General features: G+C 31.1%; 1 protein-coding gene across 1 annotated transcript in view; it reads right to left on the bottom strand.

Annotated features, from left to right (window-relative positions):
* Positions 1-5,332: 5,332 nt before the first annotated feature.
* LOC134697243 (rho GTPase-activating protein 6-like) overlaps positions 5,333-25,847 on the bottom strand; it is a 38,655-nt gene continuing 18,140 nt past the window's right edge. The window contains exons 2-12 of the mRNA XM_063559391.1: positions 24,835-24,991; positions 18,368-18,481; positions 17,718-17,856; positions 17,178-17,262; positions 15,580-15,778; positions 14,566-14,621; positions 13,709-13,859; positions 13,197-13,348; positions 10,525-10,704; positions 7,102-7,199; positions 5,333-6,261 (exon numbers count right to left, since the gene is read on the bottom strand). Coding sequence (XP_063415461.1) covers positions 5,517-6,261; positions 7,102-7,199; positions 10,525-10,704; positions 13,197-13,348; positions 13,709-13,859; positions 14,566-14,621; positions 15,580-15,778; positions 17,178-17,262; positions 17,718-17,856; positions 18,368-18,481; positions 24,835-24,991 — 2,076 coding nt within the window. The 3' untranslated portion in view covers positions 5,333-5,516. The remainder of the gene's footprint in view (positions 6,262-7,101; positions 7,200-10,524; positions 10,705-13,196; positions 13,349-13,708; positions 13,860-14,565; positions 14,622-15,579; positions 15,779-17,177; positions 17,263-17,717; positions 17,857-18,367; positions 18,482-24,834; positions 24,992-25,847) is intronic.

Below are 25,847 nucleotides of genomic sequence, written 5' to 3'. Positions count from 1 at the left end.
TAGTGAACCAACATCCAAACTGCACTAGTATATTGAGTAGTTTTCTTTAATTATAATTATATATATACTATATTCCACATGTTACATTGGCTTGCAGATCCACAATTCCCTTGACAGTCCGTTGCTGCTTACTAGAATGCTATTCCACCAATACTTCTAGCTATACGTTTGATGATGTAATGGACTGTTTTATCATTTGGAGTCTGGATCTACCCCATACGGGTATATACTGCATTTTTTCGTAGCCACAATCCTATCTGTTTTTCCTAATCAACTTGGACAATGGTGAACATCTGTCGACTTAATTTAAGATATCACAAGATTTAAGTTAGCAAGATCAACACCATGGGTTCCAATTAATGCATGGTGCAGAAACAAACTTCTTGATTCCAATTCAGGGAAAAAATGAAAAACCAAAAAACTTTAATTTTCCTCTAGAAATGTAGTATTTTTGTTTTCTTTCTTTTCAGCTTACTGTCGTTTCTATTTTATTCAAAGAACTATTTGGGGATACATTTGTAGTTAACACATATATAATAAACATATGTTTGGTTTTTGATTTAACAGGAAGGTCTTTATGTATAAACATACATATTTTCAGCTTAAGGTCATACATAGGTAAACTATTGTTGACGGTTAGAGGTCGATTTCACCACAAAATACATTAATTCAGTTGAAAGAAAGTTCCATCATAAAGATTTAGTTATTCTTCTCTTTTAAATGATATATCTTCTATCCCGTTATCACTTTTCAGTATGAAATACTGATGCATAAATAGTTGGAATGAAACTCTTTGATAAGTTGATCAAAAAGACCAAGATGTTAAACTTGAATTGTTTAAATCTGTTTATATTGGCGGTTCATTAGCTGAATAAGTGCTATATCAAACTAGTTTTGACTAGAGTTATTGTCCTTTAATCATGAGTTTACTACTTTGTAGACGTTATGAATTTGTTTACATAATGTAAAATTGTTTGGTTTTTTTCTAGATATTTGTTTATATGTTCATAAGATAAGATTAGTGTCCGATTCAAAATAATAGTAATTATTCCATCATTCGTGACTTAATGAACCAACATCCAAACATTTCTAGCATATATAAATATAGTTTTCGTTATGATTATAATAGTACATTCCACTTGCTTGCAGTTTCTTAATTCCACTCCTCCAGCCTGTTGGTGCTTACCAGAAGGCTTTCCCGCCAATACTCCTAGCGATGCATTCGATACGGTAATGAACGTCTCCGGCTATCACGTAGCGGTATATACTACAGTTTTTGTACTCACAATCCAATCTGTTTTTTCTTATCAATATATAGTTCGATGGCCAAGTGGTGTAAGTAGTTACTTCTGTACTTACTGTAATGATTAGGATTGTCAGTTTTTCTACCGAAGAACTTTGGTTTTTGCTGGGCACTCCGGCTTCCTCCACCAATAAAAACTAGCCGCCACTAAATAGCTCAAATGTAGTGCTTAAAAGTGGCCCTAATCGGTTTACTAGACTTGGACCTAAGTCAACTTCTGTCCCCTTAATTTTGTGATATCACAAGAATTTAAGGAAGCAGGATCAACACGATGGGTTCCAATCCATGCTGTAGAAAAAATATATTTTCCTAATTCCAGTTTATGTTTGGGTTGTGTTGCTTCACATTTGTGTGTAGTATTTTGAGGGTAGTTGTGGACTTTGGACTTATTTTTTTCTTTTTCGTGTCGTTTTCTGTCTTGTTTTACCGTTTGGTTTGGAATACTTGTGTAATTTTCTTACTATTATCGTCCAACAATTTTACATAATAACAAGACAAGATACGTGGAAATAATAGACATTTCCCATGAGCTAAGATAACTGCCCAGTTAAATGAAAATCTGTAAAACATAAAAGAGACATTGAAACTTTTATTTTCCTTGGCATAATCACCTATAAAGATTTTTGTTTGTTTTGTGTTCTGTTCAGTTACTGTCGTTTCTATTTTATACCAATAACTTTTTGGATAAAGCTAACACTATATAATGAAACATATTTGCGGTTGTCGATTACTGACGAAGTTATTTCTGTATACATTTTCCTGCTTAAGGTCATACATAGGCATGTTTGGTTAATCACTGTAAACGTTTAGAGGTCGATTCGACCACAAAATGCCGTAATTCGGTTGAATAAAAAAATCCATCATAAAAAAATGACACCGGTATTTGGAAAGCTCTGTGAAATAAATATTGGCTCGTTAGTTCTTTCTGTCTTTGGTAAATGATATATCTCCAATCTCGTTATCACTTCTCAGCATATAATATGTATCAATCTCTTAATTCACGTAAATTTGAGAACAAATGAAGGCCAATCATATTTAATAATTCTATTAACTTTTGTACATGAATTTAGATCCATTAAGGGCATACGATACAGTTTTGATCCCGTATTTACAGTTTGAGGAAAATATTTCCATAAAGACTTTTTTTTGCCTGATTGAATCAAGTATGTAATAAAAAAAGAAAGAAAGCCATAACTTTTTTGTTTTGAAAGATAAACACCAAATTGTTTTTTTGTTAAATAATTTGTAATTTCTGTGTTTTATAAGTATTATAAAAATTTATGCAGAAATTTATGCAGAAAAAACTCATATTTATCAAATGGTCATGAATTGAGAAAAAAAAACGTAATTTGTTGCTGTATATATCAAAATTAAAAAAAATTGCACTATTTACAGTTTTATCAAATTTGATCCAGATAATCTTCCTGCAAAATGAAACAAAATATCGTTTTAAGAAAATAATATTTTACGTTAGCAACGTCATTACCTTCCCTGTAAATGTATCGTATGTCATTAAGTGGAGAACTTGCCATATGCTTTTCCTCATGAAGACTGATGTAATATCAGTCAAAATTATTTCTATTTAAACTGTATGCAATGAAGATGTGCACTATTGTTAAGTTTCTACATTATAATTTCTAGAATATGAGAAGATGAAGTACCTGGGGCGAGGATTTTGAGTGACATCTTCTTTTCAATTCGTTCTATTTATTTATTGCAAATAGGAACGAATTAAAAAATCGTTACCGCTTCAAATTTTCGAATTAAGTCATTGTAAAAATCTTTTCATTTGCAAATGGAAGTTTTTAATGACCTTGCATGACTGGCTATACAGTCCTTGCACTTTTTCATTTTTGAAAGATATAGTACCTCTTATAAATAACAACTGAAATGCTCTGCGGTAAACTGTGACCCCACCACATTCTGTATATGCCTGCCCAAGAAGTCTGTAATTGAGTGGTTGTAATTTTCGTTGTTTCTCGTGTTTGTTATTCGTTTATTGTGTGACGTGATGCTCTTGGATGGAGAGTTGATTCATTGTCACTCTTACGACATCTTCGTCTTCAAATAGTAATGCACGCAAATATAAGAAATGTAATAAATCACTAGTTAAGTTAGTTAGAATTAAATAACTTATTTTGTCGGGAAAGTAATGTAAGAAGGTATATACTATTGTTCATGAGCGTCTTGTTTATAAATACAGTAAAGGATTATTCGGGCATAAGCCAAGGACGGTGAATTATTTAACGCATTTAACACAGAGACATGCAGCAATTATGTAATATTGTTATTATAAACATGTACTGCATTTCATTCTACTTGTTTTGAATACGTAACAATATGAAACTTAATACAGAAAGTATAACATAATAAGACTGATTTAAATATCAAAATACGAAAAAAATAAGTAGATAATATGGTATGATTTTTAACTAACCAACCATTTATCTAAGATCAAAAGACACACACAAATGTAAACAAGTAATGGACACTGAAAGGAATCCAACAAAGAAACCATACCGTATAGTTTTAGCACATGGATCAAAAATAAAGCGAAAACAACCAAATTATGAAATTAAAGGCATGAAAGTCCGTTTCTGTGTGTGTTACATTTTAATGTTGTGTCTTCTCTTATATTTAATTAGTTTTCCTCCGTTTTAGTTTGGTACCCCGATTTTGTTTTTTTGTCCATGGATTAACGAGTTTTGAACAGCGGCATACTGCTGTTGCCTTTATTTAAGCTAATACCATCAAACAGTTTCTGTTGGATGGAAAATGCTAAACGGCATTGCAAAAAGTAAATAACAATATTATCGAACTCCGAGGAAAATTCAAAACGGGTAATTCCTAATCAAATGGCAAAATCAAAATCTCAAACACATCTAACGAATTGATAACAACTGTCATATTTCTGACTTGTTACAGACATTTTCTTATGTGGAAAATGGTCAATTAAACCTTGTTTTAGAGCTAGCTAAACATCTGACTTGTTTGACAGTCACATACAATTTTATATGGTTATCTCCTTTTGCAAGGAAATCACGAAATAAAGTCACAATTAAAGCTAATGTCGCTCCAAAAGTGTCGTTTTTGTTGTAATGTTCATATCCATATTGAATATCTGCTAAATTTAGTCAGTATATGTGTACATTGTATGTTTTATGTTTCTTCTTTCAAATCAAACAGTTTTGATCCTTCTTATACTAGCTATTGTGTAAGTGTATTATACTCCTTTAGGAGAATATGGTAATATACATTCCATAGATTGTTAATGGGTCATATATGAAGTAGACCCAAACAATACTACTACAACATTGGCTACACATGAGGATCCCGATTACTTGCTTAATTGTTCAGGTTTGGTATCATTCAAATTTATATTGTACGTCTCTTTTTGAAAACGTTCCCTTATATCTAGTGTATTGTTCTCATTTAAAAGTCCACTTTCCAAAGTGCCTATACCAAATCAGAAATATAACGGTCAACCGTCATGTGGTCAAGGAGTATTGTTTTGAAGACATTTTTGCAAAGCCAGTGAGAAACCCAATGACAGCAAAAGTTAACGACAGAAGAAGTAGCGATATTGATCAAATGGCAAATATTCACCAGACAAATGCAATTTTGTTTTTAAGACCGCTTTTTTCCTTATCTAAGTATGTTGGCGTTTGTTTTTGTAGGGATACAGTGTTTCTGTTGTTCTGTTGTTTTACTCTTATAGTTGATGTTTTTTCCTAGGTTTTGGTTTATGACTTCAGTTTTTTTTTCTCGCTTTAATCAATTTATAACCTTTGAGCAGCGGTAGACTTCGGTTTCCTTTATTTAGTCATAAATAGGTTAGGTTTTGGTTTGTGACTAGAATTTGTTTCCGCTTAAACGATTTATCACTGTTGAACAACGGTAACCTTCGGTGCCTTTATTTTGTCAAAAATAGGGTACCACCTTGATATCTGAAGTTGAAGATTTTGCGACTACAGTATGTAAAGAAGGTATAAAACATGAATGTTGGAACAAAGACATACAACAGTAAAATATAATAATATAATTTTATTCTATTTTATATAACTGCCTGTGAATCCCCCCAATGAATAGTTAACAAATAAATAACATGTCCAATTATTAATAACTGTTCTTGATTGATATTTTAACAAATGCACTCTGTGTCTGTCTAGAACATTTATGGTAATATAAATAAATATACGAACAAATCAAAAGATCAAACAAGTGTTTCTTTTTCATATTTTTCATCAACATTTTCCTTTGCTAACATCTCCCATTGACGCCATCGTTCTCTCTCCCAATCAGAATTGGCGAATGGTGTTCTTGGTATTCTAGGAATTCCTCCGAGTCCAAGAGGTCTATGCCTCGATGAAAAAGCTCTAGGCGTTCGTGGTGTACTGCCTGCCGTTGATGGTGTTGACGGTGATGATGATTGCATCCATTGTCCACCCTCGCCACTGATTGGATTTTCATCAGCAGAGGTATTTGTTTGACTGTTTATTGCAGATGTACTAAGTTGCCGCGAATACTGAGGTTTCGGAATGGCAAGACAATTACTTAAATTTTCTGATTGAGGTCTATCTGTTATATTTGATCGATGCCTTCTCACAACGGCTGGACTAGATGTTTCTTTTGTTATTTTAACCTTGGGAGGTCTAGCGGACCTTGGAGTTCTTAAAGGTTGCGGACTAGGACTTCTATCAAGACGAAATTGAGGCCGTTCCTTTTCAGTGTTATTATTATCATTCTTCTCTGTTTTATCATCGTTTCCTGATAAAAAGAAAAACCTCCGCCTCGTTCTAGGTGTCATGACCTCTTCACTTTTGGAATTTCGTAAAGGTGTGTGATCATATTGTCTTTGTGGATTAAGTTCTGCTTCACTACACGGAGATCGTGGAATCGAGGCTGTATCGCTGTCATCGTAAATACTACTTGATGTTGTATCTGGATCCGGTTCAATACTACAATAAATAGAGAACAATCTTGTTAAAACAGGTTATTTTTAATGCTAATTGTTTATTGCGTCTAGGTTGTTTACTGAACAAAAATAGACTAGACTAAATGGCAAACAACACGATATACAGATTTCCGTGACCAAACTGACAACAGTTGCACTGAATGTAATAAACAATAAACAAAGGATTTTTTTGGTAATAACACATGCACCATTTGAAAAATGGTCATGACAACTTCTTTGGTTGTCTTTTTTTCCTTTCGTATATTCTAGTGCTTTTCTTGTGTGTTTTTTTTTATAATTAGCTCTGCGTATTGGTGTAGATTTGTGCTTTTGCATTTTTAAATATACCTCTGTGTCTACTCTCTGTCTGTTTTAATGACTATATTACATATGTGAAGATTAAAGTGCTAATTTTGCAGGTTAAGGGAACTCAAGAACATGAAAATAATTTTGTGGACTTTTTTCGAACGAATTATAGATACATAGATAACATAAGTTGAGTAAATATCAATGTGACATCTACCCTCCAACTCAAGTCAACAGTGATCAACAGGGTATTTCCTATTTTTTTCTACTTTAGAATCGTCTCGCATCTTTCATTGTTGAAGTCTCAAATAATAACTGTACGCTTCAGGCCAAGTGTTTGACAACGCACCGTCATACTTTTTCTTCTAAAACAATTATATCAATACTTTTGAAGGTGTGTATCATGACGAAAATCCTGATGATTCCAAAAGTTCTTTGAAACAGAAAGAAAAATGAAGCGTTTTCAAACCCTTTTAATCAAAGCATGGGCACCGGATCTGTATTCTAGTCAGCTTATCAGTTAGTAAAAACTATTTACCTGACATCACTTCCGAAAGATTTTAAAAGGTGATCAGCAGTATCTGGGTCGGTCTCCAAAAGCAACCGTAAAACCTCATCTCTCAATAAGGCAGGTACCTAAAATATAAAGAATAGAAATGTTTTTGTTTGTTTTTTTACTACAATTTCATCCGACCTTCCATGAAATTTGTTCAAACTAAATGGCTATAGTAAAAAATCTTATTTCACAATTTGCAAATTGAAGATACTAGGGGTAATTCTATTTTGATCTAAGCCTAGAATAAATAAAATTAAGGACGAAGACCATAAAAAGCTAAAACTAGGGGAATTAAGTTTTAAATCTGTTGTGAATACATTAGATCTTTATTTATTCTACAAATAAATTAAAACTAAACCAGTGCATGTACTTTTCTTTAAGCCTTTAGATAAATAATTATTTTCCATGAATGATTTATTATAGAAATTTCATAAAATTATACCAATGCATATGCCAGTAGCAAAAACATATTAACACATTTCATACAAATGGATTTTGTATTATTTTCGGGTCAAAAACCATAAGTATGAATTTAATATGTTACAATTAAGTGCACTGTGAGGTTACATTTTTTGCAAGTTTAATAAGCATCTAATTCAAATTCGCCGCATTTTAATAAGTAACACAATCATTTTGTCCTTGCGGTATGCAAATTTAAACAATGACATTCAATTCAATAAAAGTCATTTATCTTTACTTATTGCTAAATAGGCACTAAGTTACTAATTATAATATTTTATGATAGTAATAGTACTAGCTCGTATCATTTAACAAACTCTGTGCTGTCTCATCAGTTAAAAAGTTATGAATATATAAATTTAATATATATTTAAAAGAATATAATATGTCGATTCGACATTTAGGACAGATATACTATATTACAATATCTATATTATCTAGATATACTTTAATATCTCCGATGAAGAGGTGTATCAGGTTTATGAATTATATCTAGACGATATTCAAGAATATATTCATTTGATATGTTACTTTTAATAGAACAGTCTGCAGACATTATGGCAAAGTTTTGAATTTCAATTTCTTTTAAACTAGTAACCTACTGCCCCTTCTAGTGGACAGTTCAAAAAGTGGACACAAAATGGTTACTATAACAATTTAGATAGTCTGGCAATACACTGTCAGCCAAGGCACGGGGGTTTAATAAAAGAAATGACGTTATTGAAGATTTAAAATAATAAAATATCAAGTACTTAGAAGCTAGAGTATGGATTGAGAGGTCGTATTGCCTTACTCTCAGAAGTTGGGGGAGGTTACACAAATAAGTGTTTCTCTCTTTACAGGGAAAAAAAATTTAAAACATTAAATTGAACGAGTAAACCTTTCTATTCAAACGTTTGGGTTTGGGTTTTTTTGTTGTGCTGGTCATTTTCAGAAGTACCCCATAATATAAATCAAATAAACCTTTATTTTAAATAAGTGTAGAATTTAACTCTTAAACATATTTGAAAAGTAAAAAAAAAAAAGCAACATTCAAATCTTTTTTCAATTCCTTTGTCAACTGGATACGAAAAATTACAATTCTGCACTTAATATCTTAAGTAGGTCATGAACATCATAAAGTATTATAATTTATGACGGCTCCAATTTAATATGTTTATCTGATCGTCACATGATCTGCTTCTATTCTGGTATAATTTTAGGATGAGATGCAAGCTTTATGAATTTATAATTTACTTTCAATCCGGTTTTTTTTAGAATATGTCTCCGAACAAGTCCATCACAAGAAACTTCAAGGCCAGCGTATTGTATTCTGTACTTGTCAAAACACCCTTAAGTGTCAATAGCATTTAGTTCAAATATGCAATACAAAATTAAAAAATTTGCAAAAAATCTATTCATATTTTGTAAAAATTTAAAGGATGTTATTTAGAAGATTAATAAAAAAATTTCATTTCAAGGGACCTAAAAATTACCTTATCAATTTACCTAATAGGTAAATGTCCTTATTGTACAACATAATGACCCAATCATTTTTTAAATGTGATAGTACCTTTTTTCGTTATATGACAAATACAAAAAAAAACGATACTATGTCTTTAAATATTTTAGGTTGAGGACAATGATGATACACAAAATGCAAAGGAGTAGGTCCGGTAAGAACCGATTTTGGCCTCAAATTTCAGATTCATCTGACGAAAGATTTTGACCACTTTTTTAACACTTAAGTGTCTATTTCATTTGATTCAATTAATTTATGTTGAATATTTTAACTAATTAAGTCATTTAAAACGTTGTTTCAAGCTTAAATATGAAAAATCTACCAAATATGCCGAAAAATGTCACTTTTCAGATGGTTTTTATCAAAAATGAAAGTGGCCGCATCCGTGTTTATCCTCAACCTTTATATATGTTATGTGCTATCATCAAATACAACTTACATTTCAATATTTAGAATGAACACGAATGCGGCCACTTTCGTTTTACACGGAAACCGTCTAAAATTTAACTATATGCTAGAATTATGAAGATTTCAGTAATTTCGCATGACTTATTGGTGCTAGTATCCGATATTTGTCCATTGTATTGTCAAAAATAGCCCATATTTATGTAGCAGAAGCATTCTACTGTCCATTAAATAACTAAATCTTTACATTTTAACAATTTTGTAAAACTGCTATATTTTGGGCCAAAAAGGGGTCTTACTGGACCTACTCCTTTTAATCCTTGTTACTAATATCTAGAATACGATAACGTATTTAATCTAAGTAGTTATTAAGAAAACATTGTTTTTATTTCATATTTAATTAAAATACAGTCTTAAGAAATTGATATTCATTTTAGATTATAATTAAAGTAAAAGTCGGCTTTTAGAACTTATAGCTTTCGTCAATAACCTCAAGATAGATTTACTGTCTCTTTGACCTTACAATGAATTAAAGTCACTATGTCTTGACATTTAAGCACGCTTGTTTATTCAAAGCTTTATTTTCTATAAAATGGGTTATATATTAAAACTCTCGTAGTGTAGTACACAATTATGTGAAAGAACGTACATGTGCAAACGTCGTAGCCACGCGCAAAAAGTTAGTCATACTTCTGTACACACTATCAATCTTGGTATCTATGATTAGCTTATATGTTTCATAGATTTTGTTGCAGAATAATAATTTTCATCCTGTTATATGCAAGGTTATTTATTTTCCAACCATGCCGATATATTCTTTTTTCAAAATTCCTTTGTACCCTGGACAATCAAATGGTCGTCCCTTCATCAAAGTTGAATATCCCCTTTTATAAAGAGACGAAACACCACTACTAAATGTGTATTGAAACAAGCCCCACCAAAAACCTAATATGAAATATACACGGTCTCTTCGCGGTTGCTTTTAACCAATCATATTCCAAGGAATGTACAGGAGGTAAGATAACATAACTGAATATTACCTCAAATATTTTGTCATAGTTCTCAATCATATCCTTCACTACTTCGATAACTTCTTTGCTTTCTTCTAATCTTTCTACACTCTCTACATTAAACTCCTTTTCGGATCCCTTAGTTTTCCGTAGTATATTAGGACCGAAAAGAGTGGCAAGATTGTGTGCATCCATCTTGTTTCCAGGAAGCTGTAAATGAGATGAGTAATTTAGTTATAATTATTGTCTTTTTAAGAGAATAATTCTTAAAACAATTTTAACAGAGGTTTTCAGTCTTGTGCATTTATGATGTCTGCTTTGCAAAGAAGACCGATGATGAGAGCGTGTCTCTATTCCATGCAATTTACAATTGGCATTGAATATGACATCACTATTCCGACCGAACGTAATTGCATGTCCATCCCGAGATACATCAACGCGAAAATTCCTCTCAAGCATGGATTATACAATCGGAGGTTATACAATCAGAAAACGGTCAAGAATGAGCACATGTCTTTACCCCAGGTCAACCAACTCGGGTTCAAAGTATCGAATGGGTTCACTAATGTATTACAAAATATAAGTTGACAATATAATGACTTGTAAAAAGATAGTTTTATAACTTGCACCCAGAACACGTAATTTATTGAAAAAAAACTGACAACCAAAATATATTTGCAACAAGAATGTAAACTAGAAAGTTTGTACTAAATATCTTAGGTGATATCCAGATCTATAATTTCATGGGTGATAATAGTAAATTTATTTGTCTTAAATTCACACCAATGCTGTTTCTTTATCATATGTACAAAATTTCATGTAATCCATTCATCTTAATATTAAACTATAAATTTTGAATAATTTACGTTCGAATTTTTTTTACATTTTAATAATACGTGCTTTATTAAAGAGTTGCGCAAAATGATTGTTTTACGTGCAAGGTGAGAAAATAGTTAATTTCAAGGCTTGGTACATGGTAAAATATATACATTTAAATCCATTAACCTTTATTATTCTTTTTATGATATTTGCACTTATAAAGCATTTGAGATTTCAAATCATATTTAATTTTATAAAATTTACGACTCAAAAATGAGGGATTGTGGAAAACACCTACTTTTCCATTAAAAAGGACCTTGTTACTCTACTTATTATTTAGTATATAACGTATATAGTTACTTATTTAGATTTTTCCCACATTAATTTTATTCATAAATCTACAATTATCACATTAACGAAGCAGTGAGGTATAGTCGAGTTTAGCTGAACAGTCACATAAATGTCACCTATACATTTTAAATGCTTTCTGTTTCGTTTAAGCCATTTTATATATGTTTGCTATTATACGACAAGCTATAAAAAGTAAACAAAACTATCCTTAAATTAAAATACATTTTATGTTCTCAAAACCTTTAATTCCTACAATTTTAAAGTTTATTTTGTTATTATTTTATTTAATATCATTAATCTTCAAAATCACCCAAAATAATAGACATTTAAAAGTGTTTCAGATACAGTTTAAAATTTTTGTTAAATCATCATGATATCTAAATTCTACCCGTCAGCCAAACACATAACATTATATCATAATCCGTGATCTGGTCCGTGCTAATAGTAACATAATTTTGAATCAATTATTAAAACGTTTCAATAAAAAAAAATCTAATGATTTGTCGATCATTACTATCCCTTTTCACTGCCCTAGTGTTATTGACTGTATAGGGCTTGAGGTGTAAATATGACATAAAAAGATTAAGTGATATCAAAATATGATTTATTTATGACCGTACGTGGACACTCATGGCACCTATGGTATCCTTCATTCACTATCCATGAAGTTGGTCACTGGATTTCATGCTTCACTATTCACTAGAGAGAATGTTGTGGGCGCATTGTGTCCAAAATCAATATCCCGGGGCTAAAGTACACTGATATATCGTAAACTACCTTAAATAATCCGAACAGATTTAATGGCGTAACAGTATGATACTGAAGTGTAAGATTAATGTCTGCTTAAGTTTACTGCAATTATAAATCGTCTTAAGCGTATGATTGATGGTCAATCGTCTGTGGGGGTATTATGATGACTGTTTCTGAGGAGAAGCAAGTACTTGTAAATACATTGATGTTGGTCATATGTCTGTCCTATAAACATCGACCGAACAAAAACAGCTTTACTTTATCTATACAGTGCAAAGATATTAAATTGTGGTGTTTAATGATGACAGGAAAAGCATACTGAAACAAGAGTCCCGTAATCTCAATAATGCGGTCAGTTGGTCATATCAGTAACTGCAGTCAAAGAAGTTAAATGTGGCGGTTGTTCTAAACCAGTAACCAAAACGCCCACTACTTTTCGGAACTAAGAGTCTAGTTCTTCTGGTGATAGCTTCAATGGTGTGCTTAACAGTAAAATGAAATATATGAACACGCGAAAGCACATTAATCAAATATCAGAATAAACTAGTCATTACAGCAAGGAAGTATACTGTTTTGTCCAGTTTTTACCTCAATACCTGACTTTTTTGCAAAGTCAATAGTAAACAGACAAAAATATATGAAGGGTACCGACAGATATATTCAAGCACGGTAACAAAACAAAAAAACATAGGATCAAGAAGCAAACAATAAGCTGAATATATCTATATTGGCAATTCAAGAATATATATTCTAAATTTATTTGTGTTTATCAAAATACTAACCGTTTCTCCATCTGCATCGAGAGTGTCTGTGGAATGTTGAACAACTTTGGCTAGAAAATTCAGCAGTGACTGTAGAGTATCCCTACTTGATGTTGGAAGTAAAGCGACTAGATATTGCATTGCAGCATACTGATTTTCTCGTGAAGAAAGTTCTGCAATAAAAAATAACAATTAGCATTTTTATCTAATTGTCTTCTTTATAAATGCAACAAATTGTAGTTTATCATTGTACAATAATTGTGTAAATACGCAACTAAAATTAATATCTCCGTTTACTATATAGTAGTTTGATGCTTTAATAAGCATTTTTAAGACTGGATTTGTCATTCTTAAAATGTGCTCATTTGACTAAAAGATGGGCGAAAAATACCAGAGGGACAGTCAAACTCATAGATCAAAAATAAACTGACAACGCAATGGCTAAATAAAACAAAACAAACAGACAAATAAAAGTAACCAAGACACAACATCTTGATATCAGATTGAAAATGTAAAGTATACTTTATACTTACTTCTCGTTGCAACAAATGGGGTATATAAATCTCTCGTGAGTAATGGATCTGGTAAATCCCGGAAATACACTTTTAGTAAAGCCCCAACATCATGTGGACTGTGAGATTCGTCCAAATGTACGTCCTTTCCACTGTCAAATTCATCTCGAATCTAAAAACAAAATAAACGCATGAAACTAACAATGTATACTGTTTATGCGTTCTTATATTTTTTCAGTATTCAATATCATACAGGGAGGTTTTTTTCGAGCTAAGAAATAATTATACAATGTGTGAGAGTTCTATTAAAGAGGAACGGTTGTTGGATATGCAACCAATCATTCTTCTTGAACGACCTGGACAAATATCCTTTGGGTAGAAATATAAGGTCTAAATGTGTTGTTCCTTTAACTTTTTTGTCTTTAAGCATTTCATCCTTTCTTATTTTCGCAATATATTTACCCTGTCTATTTGATTGTACGCTAAACTTTGTTTTATATATATAGTGTATATCGGTTATCACTTTGTAATTTTACAGAAAGACTCAATTAATACAATCTACACCATAAAGTTTATATACACTTTACACTTCTATAGAGCTGTGATGCAAGTGTTATGTAATAACCTCACGTTTTCTTTGATAAAATGTTATATTCGAGCTTTTATAAACATTTATAGGACTTGTCACGGTACTTTTCTATCCCAAATTGATGTATTTAGTTTGTCACATTTGTTATTCTCATCGGATTGTTATGTCGTTGTTCTCCTCTTATATTTAATGTGTTTCCCTAAGTTTTAGTTTGTAACCCGGATTTGGAGTTTCTAACAGTGGTTTACTACTGTTGCATTTATTTATGACATAGGTTTCTTCTATTTACCTGTTTCACACGTTTTTTAGAAGCACCAACTCTAAAAATTCCCAATACCCGTAATCCTGAAAAAAAACATGGTCATTAATTAAAGTAAGTTACAAGAATGAGACTTTGTGTATACAGGTGTGGTCCATTTGTGAAATCTATTCCTGAACCAAATGTCTATAAAAAAAAAAAAAATATCGAACTCCAAACAAAATTCAAGACGTCGAATTCCACAAACATTGATAAAATCAAATACTAGTAAATATTTTTTCAGATAAGTTAAAACAAATATAAAAAATATTCTTCAATTAAAGATGAAAAAAACATATTTGGAAAAAAAATAAAAAAACAAAAATCCCGGAATTTTATAAACTTTATTCAAATATGGCGCAAACATTTTCAAGTCAACAAATTTTGTATAAAAAGAAACCAAGTCTTGCACTTGCAATTACCAATGCATACTCTGTGACTTCCTTGAGTCTGCGTATTCTATGACTGAGTAAAACATAACAACCTCCGTAGTTCACTTTGGAGGACACAAGGTCAGTATCCAACAATAATATCGGTCATCAATATTTACAATATTTTCACATTTTTATCAAACAAAATGTAAAATAAATTCATGTAATTCAAAAGTCGTTGAGATTCTTTTGCCTTTTATTTTCTGTATTTATCTTGTGCCATAAGGGCCATAAAAATAACTCATTCATAAAATTTGTCATTTATATGTCATGATCTGAAAGCTGTTGAACATTATATATCCCTAATCTGTTGAAGTATGAATCAAACAAAAAGAATGGAATTTATTGATCCGTAAGTCTTGTCATAAGACAATATTTCGCAAGTACCTATGAACGTTACTGATGCTCGGGACCGCTAAGGTCCAAGTAGTACACTTAAGTCATCATGAATATAAAGTAAACCGATCTTATACATGGTAGTTATAAATCCATGTTTTCACATTTTATTTTATCAATTTATCTTATTTCATCACCAGATAATAAGATGTATGCATATATTTCTTTAAAAACTTACCATAAGTTTCTATATGTTTAAAACAACAATTGACTATATGTGGCACTTGTGGACTATCTGAAGACACATTTGGCAAGGTATCTGTGAGTAAACTCCCCTGTCGTGATGACGTAGACAATGACAAGGCATCTACTAGACTTGAATTAGTTGTATGTCGGCTGCAATCCGATTCTGACAGCGAATCTGAGCTTGCAGCACACTGCAAACATTAAAACAATAAGTGAAGAATATATCACTAGCATATGAATTTGAGTCTTGAATGGTCATTTTGATCTAAACGTGATCTGAATCATTTAAGTCATGTTTACTTTTGCTGTCAATTTTCGTTCTTGACAGTTTTATCAAATGCTGGTCAGACAAATCGTTTGAAGTCAATTCAGCACTGTCATGCAGCTTTTGTGACAATTCAGTACGATGTTGATGAGTTGTATTATGTTGATCTATCTACTACAGGGAATTAAACATGAATCAAATGAAAATCTTTTCAATACTTGTAAACAAAGAGTGTACAGAATGCCTAATTTGTAAATATCGAACAGTCTGAAAATATACTGAATAGATCTGAATTCACTGCAAGCTAAATGTCGAAACAGAACTGACTTGTGGGTCAGTTTAAAAATTGCATGAAAATCTGCAAATGACTTTATAAAATATTGATGAGTCTTTTTTAAGAGCTGATTTCAGATCGAATTGAATGTTTCAAGACAAAATTGGTTTACTAGTGTATAAGATAATTTTTTCAAAGTATTTCATTGTGTACAAATTAAACTAAAGTTATCACAACGCATTTGTTCAAGAATGTTGAAGAAAAAATAAAAACAGCCGTTCAGAATGCCTCTCCAAAATACGATATAATTCAATTATATCAAACTGGTATAAAACTAACATACATATTATGACATAGCTATGCAACCGGATAATCTGGATTTATTAAACTAAGTTAACTACAATAATGTAATTATTTTATATCGACTTGTTTACAGTATGGGTCTGCTTTCTAATGACTCTGTAAAATTATCTCAGATTTACTGCTTTCGAGAAATTAAAAGACTAGGGATTTCTATATAGAACTGTAGAGATTAAAATAGAAGCTGAATCATCTTCTATACATTGATCACCTTCAGACAGACATACAGATGATAATGCACTTAGTGTATGCCAAAATACACATTTCTCATCCATGCTGAAAGAGCTAATAACAACTAATGATCTTTTTCGCGTATTCTGTTCATATTTCTTATATATCTAAAAGGATTTCTGACTTCATTTACACGTTTATCAAACATTGCAAAGCTACATGCGGATCATAGAGATCTCTAAAGCCAGATAGAAATATGTGTATGGTTCCAGTTACCATACTTACCTTACTTTTTAGTCTCAATAATAGCCTACACTTAAGATTTTTCTGTCATTTTCATTAAGCACTGTTAAAGTCAGGATATTATTCCCATAGCCTCAATGTAAAAAATTATATAAAAAAAAACAATCTCACTTACTAACCCTTACTTTTTTTATGTTACTGGAACCACACATACTATTTTATTTGGCCTAAGGAAAAAACATGTGTTTTATCAATCCCATAATCCTTTTTTACTTACCCGGGTGAGTTTATCAGGTGACAATGTTGAACCACCATTTTGCGTGTAGTTGTCAAGGGAACCATGAGATGAACTACTGGATTTCCTATAAAAAAAATACAATAAAAAAACTTCAGTATGCTTAATCGATTTTTCCACTGGTAAAACGTAAAAAGTAAAATTACAAAAATACTGAACTCTGAGGAAAATTCAAAACGAAAATTACAAAATCAAATGGCAAATTCAAAAGCTCAAACACATCAAAAGAATAAATAACAACTTTCATACTAAATGATTACTGGCTACATATTCAAATACTAATAGTAGGTATCTGATTCGGATTTCGGATCATCTTATCAATTATTTTTTTCTACATGGATGTAACCAGTTATAGTAATTAACAGTTCAAATTGGTCAAAATTTATAGTTATAAGTTAGGATGTATCGTTATTACAATCTTCAAAGAAAAAAGCAACAATAAAATGCTTCTATTACATTTAACACTGAAAGATCTTCAATCTTAATATCTTTACATAAAAACCCATCATTACGTTATCATACCTTTGATCTCTTCTAGTTATCACAATATCCCCATCATTTGCTTTTTCTTTCGTTGCCGCTCGCCGTTTTCGAAGTTCATTGTCATTAGCGATGCACTTTGCGAGAGGTATTCCGAACACAAGCCCAACAGGCTGGGAATCTGTAATGCAAAAATTTACCATATAGTTTATCTAAAAATAATTCAATGTTGACAATTGGTAATTCATTATTAAATTGTTACATTTTATGTAATATGAAAATAAGGAGATATAGTATAATTGTCAAGGAGACATCAAAGGTCAAAGATGTAAAGAAATCAAGTTCATATTGCGGCCGTATACAGTGAGCAAAGCGCATACCAAATTATAAACCATGAAGGACTTATGTTTGACAAAAGATGAAACAGTTAGAAAAGAACCAAGGAACAACTAATATTGATAAGAAGGTGTGGTATGAGTGCTAATGAGACAACTATCCATCCTAGTCACTAAATAAAAACAGTTAACAGGTCGAAATACGGCTTTCAACAAGAACAGCAAGCTATAAAGGGCCCCATAATGACTAGCGTTAAACAATTCAAACAGAAAACACATTGTAGGTCTGAAGAATAGGCGTGTAAGTTGTTTTTTCTTGCTTACATGTCTGTTGTATAATGGTTCACCAATGCTTACCTTTATTTTCTTTATCTTTAGTATCATGGATTTTATCTATTAAGGCACCAAGGTTTGCTGAATGGGATTTCTTAAACGCTAAAACTTTTCGTTTTCGCTTTGTATCAGGTGACTCTGGAAAAAAGAAAATTATTCATTAGAAAAAAAATCAAGTATATACAAAACGATAATGTGTGTATGTGTATTCATTGCAGAAGCATATAATTAAATTTATATCAAAGTAATGAATTAATTTGTCATGCAAGTTGGTGCTATTTAAATCTTAACAAAATATTAAATTCAAACGAATGACTTAAGGGATAATTCTGGAGAGATTATATTGTAATTTTCATTGTGATTTTAGTATTGTGGCGTGGTCAATTACATGTGTGGTCTAACAATAAAATATATTAACATTTCTTTAAGCTAAATCGTAACTAACTGATAGACACAAATAGCATAAATACTAATAAAGAGTGAAAGATAACTAGGAAGAAAACAGCTTTATTTTTGCTTTTGGACATTTTATTGAAATCCAAAATTTATATTATTAGAAACGATTCAATCATCTATTTTCTGATAAAGCAGATAAAGAATTAAAACGTTAGACTGGCTTTCGGACAATTTTATTAAACAATGACATTTAGAATGCATTCCATCATATTCCAAAACATCCCTATGAAAAACGTGAAATAGCACCTAAGATTACGCACCACCCCATAAAAACAAATAGTGTTAACAGACAATCTTTGTTGTTCCTGATTACTAATTAAGTTTTTCTCGTTTAATTAATTAGTCATTACTTTAATTAGCAACGAGAGGGTCATAAATTTCATTTTAAATAAGAAACAAGTTAATTCAATTTTTATGACGTAACAAGATGACAAGTGTATATAATTATGACAACTTGTTTCCGTATAGGTAAGATTTATATATTTATCACTGTTCATTGAACTTGAGTGTGTGTGCGTTATTTGTTCACGTCGTAGATTTCGTACTTGTCAATCAAATGTTGTTTTTTCATCATAAGTCAATACTTAGTTCATATGTCTTTGAGCTAGTCCACGTATGTAGTGACGACACCTCTGATCTACCGATATATTTTTTTCTGTATCATTCCTGGTTATTTATTAGGGTTTGTGGTTTGTGGTTTGTTTGATGCATCTGTAAACCAGGGTTAATGACTCCTTCGTCAAGTTCATACATTATTTATTAAGGGAACGACCATTTAACTTTAAGGGGGGTTATGTTTTTTTCTCTAAAAAAACTTAACCCTTCTTTTACCCATACCTTATAGTGTTAAATATTGAAAAAAAAAATTCGATTGATAGCGTTGAAAAAATAATAAAAATGTTCGCGCATAGCTAAATAGAAATTTGACTCCGACAAAAAAAAACTATAACCTCCCTTGAAGTTAAATGGTTGCTCCCTAGATTGAAACTTTCAATAAGATTGAACTTTTTTTTAGCGCAAAGACAAACAGCGTTATATTTTACAGCTATCAAATATGCCTCTGGACGTTGTACATGTTTTAATATTTATATGTCTATAATAACACTATACAAAATTCATTTATTTACCTACCGCGTGATAAAAAAAATAACATGCTTACAAGTATATATGTCAGTCTATTATGATCGATAACTCCAATTATAAGACAGTTTCTTGTTAACCCTATCAATAAACATACACATATATCTTGAATGTAGAAGTGTGATGCCCCTTTCAGATGCCAGTATTTTGAACTATTTTCATGAGACTAAAAACTGTTTAGAAAGTTTAAAACTCAAAATGTTTTTGAGCATGTGTGCTGGAATAGTGGCCATGTGATGTAAACTGGAAAAGTGGCCATGGGGTCTAAATGTTCCAAATCTAAAAGAATAGCGGGTCAACAGGGTTGCAAAAGAGGGACGAAAGATATCAGAGGGACATTCAAACTCATAGATCTATTAAAATCTGACAAAGAAATGGCTGAAAACGAAAAAAAAAAACAATAGTACACAAAACACAACATAGAAAAATAAAGACTAAGCAACTTAGTAATGATAATTTGCTTTCTCCTTCTTTTACATGACTTCACATATTAGCTGACAGAAGCTCGTCGGTTTGTATGGAAAGGACCACAAAACATGAATTACAGTCAAAAGCCATCACAAGTTATACATTTGACAAATACGGTCAAATAGGAGACAATGTACTAGAATCAACGCCAGACGACCTCTACTTTTTTTTATTGTGGAATATATGTAACTAGAAAATAGGTCTGACATTAATACAAAAAATGGAAAAACTGAGTCAGCATTTTCAGACCAATAAATGTACACATGAACAAGGAAACTTGACTTCGATGGAAGAATCAACGTCAGACGACTTTTACTTTTATTGTGGAATATATGTAACTTGAAAATAGGCCTGACATTTATTTCATTCCTAATACAAAAAAAAATAAAAACTAGGCCTTTTCAGACCACCAAATGTACACATGAACAAGGAAACAGGGCTTCGATGCTGGTTTCAACTTCAGACGACCTTTACTTTTTATTGTAATATATATGTATATTTTTGACAGTTCCGACTTTTGATATAATTAAAATACCAAAACGAATGGAAAATAAACTGTTCGATACATTTCATTTCTAATCTCAAGTATTAGCATGAACCAGACATCTGGACTTCAATCCTAGGCCATAAACGCCAGCCTTTCAAAAATGTTTTTCACAGACATAAGTATTACCACAAATATCTAAAATATCTGGTACATGTATGCTCGAATTGATCGATGTAGGTCACGGCTCATTGGTAAATTACTAATATACAATAAAAAAAAAAATGATTGCTTTTCAAAGACCTTGAGGTCTATTATTTTTACACATTTTAACCCACGTAATTGTACCATTAGATATATGTTTTTTTGGATAGGTGACAAAATAAAACAGAGGGATTGTTCGTACAAGACAAAAACAACTGTAAAACAACTAACGTGTTAATATTTCCTAAAAACAATTTATTGATTTCATTCATAAGAACATTTTTGTGGTTTTATAAAGGTTCATAAATAATATAAACAATATCGTAATCGACTATCACTGGAATTTCTCCTTAAAGCATTTTAAGTCTGTAGTGGTCATTTGTGACTTTTGGTCTTAATCCGACTTCTTACATGGATAATTGACATTCTTGACATTGTGTGGTCTACAATTGGCATACCACGGAAGGCATGTTGAAGTATACTTTTTGGATCTTTAAAACAAAAGATCGACATCCAAAATTTCAATTGAGACAGATACAAGTTTGCAGATGTGAATGAGAAATTGATTGTCCAGTCACAAATGAAAAGATTTTTTGAAGCTTTAAAATTTTAAATTAAACAAAAATGACGTTATAGATTATAGGTATCATTGCCGAATATGTGAATACTTTAAACAACAGATATATATTCAAACAACATGGTGTGACTTAACCAAATACTTGCAGACTCAAGATACAACATTCCAGAAGTTTAAATACTATATAAATTGAATCTTCAATTATTAGATAATTTTTATTTTAATATTATTTTTTTGTTTATAAACTGCATATTATGATTTTTATTTTTCAAATTGTCAATTAATTATATTATAAGTGCTTGCCCAAGTGCAGTGCATATTTGATACAGCAAACATTGTATTGGTTAAATTTTCAAAATCATTTGATATTTAATCTACATAGAACACATTTCATCTCATATAAATTTCGTATCCAAATACTTTTCAGTACCAACTTAATGCGAAATTTGATCATGCCAATAAGTGTCTAAAATCTAAATCACAAAGATGCCATGGAAAAAAAAATTGCTCAAAGCGTATTATTTATTTCCTTTATTTACTTTAATTATAAGTTCTAAAGTTTCAAACCGACAAAGTTTTTCCTACTAATTTCCAAATAAATTATTTAAGTTAAACTTTAAACATATAATTGTTTTTCATTTTCCCTATAACTTTCAAGCTGATATACGATTTTAACAATAGGTATTTCTGACATTTAGAATTGGCGTGACATTTTTTGTTATTCGTTTTTTCTATCGACCCGTAAGGTGTCAGGTGGGGATATAAACCCAAACATTCAAATCAAATTTTTTGTCACAATGTTTGTTTTGTATAACGCCGAAACACATATGTTTCAATTGTATGTAACCTACTGCTTGTAACTGGTACCCCTCTGTGTGCTGACAATACCGAGACGACTAAATAGGTAACACAAACACCCGATAATCCAGATCAACAAGGTTTAATGTCCGATTTATGTAACCATTTGAATAGAATACAAACAGGTCAATTTGTCAAAGAATGCGTGATATCCTCTTCCTATTTTTTTTTAATAATTGACACAAAAACATCTAAACATCTGTATTTTAAACAATATCCATCACGTTCCCAATATAAAAAAGAAGATGTGGTATGATTGCCAATGAGACAACTATCCACAAAAGACCAAAATGACACAAACATTAACAATTATAGGTCACCGTACGGCCTTCAACAATGAGCAAAGCCCATACCGCATATAGTCAGCTATACAAGGCCCCGATAAGACAATGTAAAACAATTCAAGCGATAAAACTAACAGCCTAGTTTATATTAAAAAAAAAACTTTAATATTTTGAAGTTTTGTTATAAAACGGAGGAACATAAACACAAATACCAATCTCTGCAAGAGAAGGTCAAAACGGAAAGTCCTTTATAAAATGGCAAACTCAAAGGCTCAAAAACATCTAACGTATGGAAAACAACTGTCATATTCCTTGACTTATATATATATAGTGCAGGCATTTCCAAATGTAGAAAATGGTGGAGTAAACCTGGTTTTACTAGCTAGCTAAACCTCGCACTTGTATGACAGTTGCATTAAATTCCATAATATTTTTCAAAAATGTGTGCGCAAAGCAAACAGGCATAGTAGGTAAAAACGTCAAAAAAAGGAATAAACTGTGTTTTTCTGAAAACTCAAATTGAATTATATTTCTTAGTACAGAACTGCGATAAGTTCCTATAGTTGATTCATGACAGAGAGCTATTGTTTTTTTTCAAAAGATTGAGCTTCTATTTACATTGATTTACCGTAAGCACTCAATTACCGCAAGTGGTCTGCGTGCAGACGCTGTAAGAAACTTGGTCTTAAATGATAGGTATGCTTATCCTGGTGTTTGTTTAGCTTAAAGTATGCAAACATTGAACAACATCAGTCATCAGCTTATGAATTAATAGATACTGACACATTTAGTACTTGTTGATACATATGTTTGTTGGTTCAAGTATTCGACAAAAACATTTCTCAAAAGTTCGTTTAGGATTGAAGAGGAGAGGGCAATTCTCTCGTTTTTTACACTATATTCCTCTATCTTTTACTGTTGCAGTACATCATCACTTCGAATGTAATCTTGGGAGTTGAAATAACATCATGACAAATTTCTGAATTAAAATCCAAAGTCCTGCAAATGCCTCAAAACTGCAATTTTAAAAGAGTTTTTCAAATTTCGGGTACTTATCCTAAACTTGAACGAGTGGAACAAAATCATAATTTACACAATAATTCACTTTGGTTAAACAAGGAGGTTTCAACAATATATTTGTTTATTTTATACGAAGTAATTATCAAGCTTTAAGAAACATTTTTCGAAAAAAAAACTGTGGTTGGAAAAGTCTAAAAATATGATATCATGTTAATTTAAGTCTATTAATATTTAAATTAATGAAGCCGTTTTAATGATCTACGACTGTATGACTCATATTCGTAAAAATTAGTCTGAAAGTCTGACGAAAAAATACCATGTCTAGTCAAGATTTTAAGTTAAAGAAATTAATTAACACACTTTTTTTTTCTTTTTTTATATAAAAAAAAAATATACTTCATTTACATTATATAAAAAAATATAATAATAAACTCATCAAAAATACACGAACTAAAATTTTTGAATTCAGAGGCGCGTTTCGTCTATAAAAAAAACCTCATCAGTGACGCTCGATTAAACACAAATAAAAGGTGAAACATGAACCCTTTTTGGACCTCTCCTTAGTACATTTTTTATATTTTCAACTTTTTTATGATGACGATAACATTTATTTGAAGTGTCATAAATGCTTCGAGTATACACAAAAAAAAGGTTTATCGTGACAAAACTTATATGTTCCTATCTTCTTTAATTTAGTTTTTCCTTCTGGATATATATAAAAGTTTAAGCTTAGCTGGAAATTTCGTATATTGTTTTTGCTAATTGAAATTACTAATATCGAGGTCGTAGATCAGTTACATCGATTACGAAAGAGAATAAATTAGTACTGACAAAAAAGAATAAATTAGTTAGTTTTATATTTCCTGATATTTGAGGTTTAATATTATTTATGAGTGTGGTTGAATAAATTGAAGTTTTCAATACGTCATAAACTAATCTACGTTGTACCCATCAAGATAATAAAAAAAAACATAATTAACTACTAGCATTGTTTGTTTACCTTTTGGAATTGTTATCGAACAGCCAAGGTCCAACGCCTGAAGTTTTGATAGCACTATTTTCTGTAAGGCAAGTCTCTCGGCATTAGTTAACTGAAGTAAACTGGATGGTTTGAGAACTACTTTTCTTCCACTGACATTGCACCAGCAGCAGTTACCCTGAAAAGATAGAGTATGAATATAAATAACACAGAAACGCATGATGAACATTTGTTTTTTGACTAACGCTGACTTTACAATGTTCTTTTCTAGTTTACCTCAAATATTTTCATTGTCGCGTTACCACTGTTCCTTTTACTAGAAACTCTAGAAAAACACAAAATATAAGATTTTTTTTACACATATATAGACAGGGACAAAACTGTCAACAAATCTGTTATTGATAACAAGTTCTGTGTAAATCATTACATATTCTATAACCTACTTCGAAGAAATGACGATCTATGTGTAATAAAAAATGGTGTATGACCGTAAACATGGCGGTAAAACCGTTATTTACTGTTTAGTATGTTTTTTTTGTTTTTAGAATCGTCGTTGTTCCTTGTTTATGTTTTGTTAATTGTCTATGACAGTCGTACGTACAGTATAATACACGTAGACCTAAAAAAAAAAAAAACGCCCCCTCCGAGAAAAGACACTTAAGGTATGGTTTATAATCCACCCTCGTTCTTGTTTGTAAGGAAATTCATATATAGACGGTTTGACCATCAGCACACTATAACCGCCCCCTCCAATGAAACGCATTTAATACATGGTGTATGAACCACTCTCGTTCTCATGCCATATGTAGTTTTTAACAATTCAATGTAAATATAACGGAATTTTATTAGACTGTCATCAAAGTGAGACGGTTAGCGCTATAAAACCAGGTTTAATCCATCATTTTCTACATTTGAAAATGCCTGTACCAAGTCAGGAATATGACAGTTCTTGTTCATTCGTTTTTGATGCGTTTTGTTATTTGATTTTGACATGTGATTATGGACTTTCCGATTTGATTTTCCTCTAAATTCAG

Source organism: Mytilus trossulus, chromosome 14 (genome assembly GCF_036588685.1).
Source record: "Mytilus trossulus isolate FHL-02 chromosome 14, PNRI_Mtr1.1.1.hap1, whole genome shotgun sequence".
Classification (NCBI taxonomy): Eukaryota; Metazoa; Mollusca; class Bivalvia; order Mytilida; family Mytilidae; genus Mytilus; species Mytilus trossulus.
The sequence above is the reverse complement of the archived record's forward strand: the minus strand, read 5'-3'. Positions and strand labels throughout refer to the sequence as shown.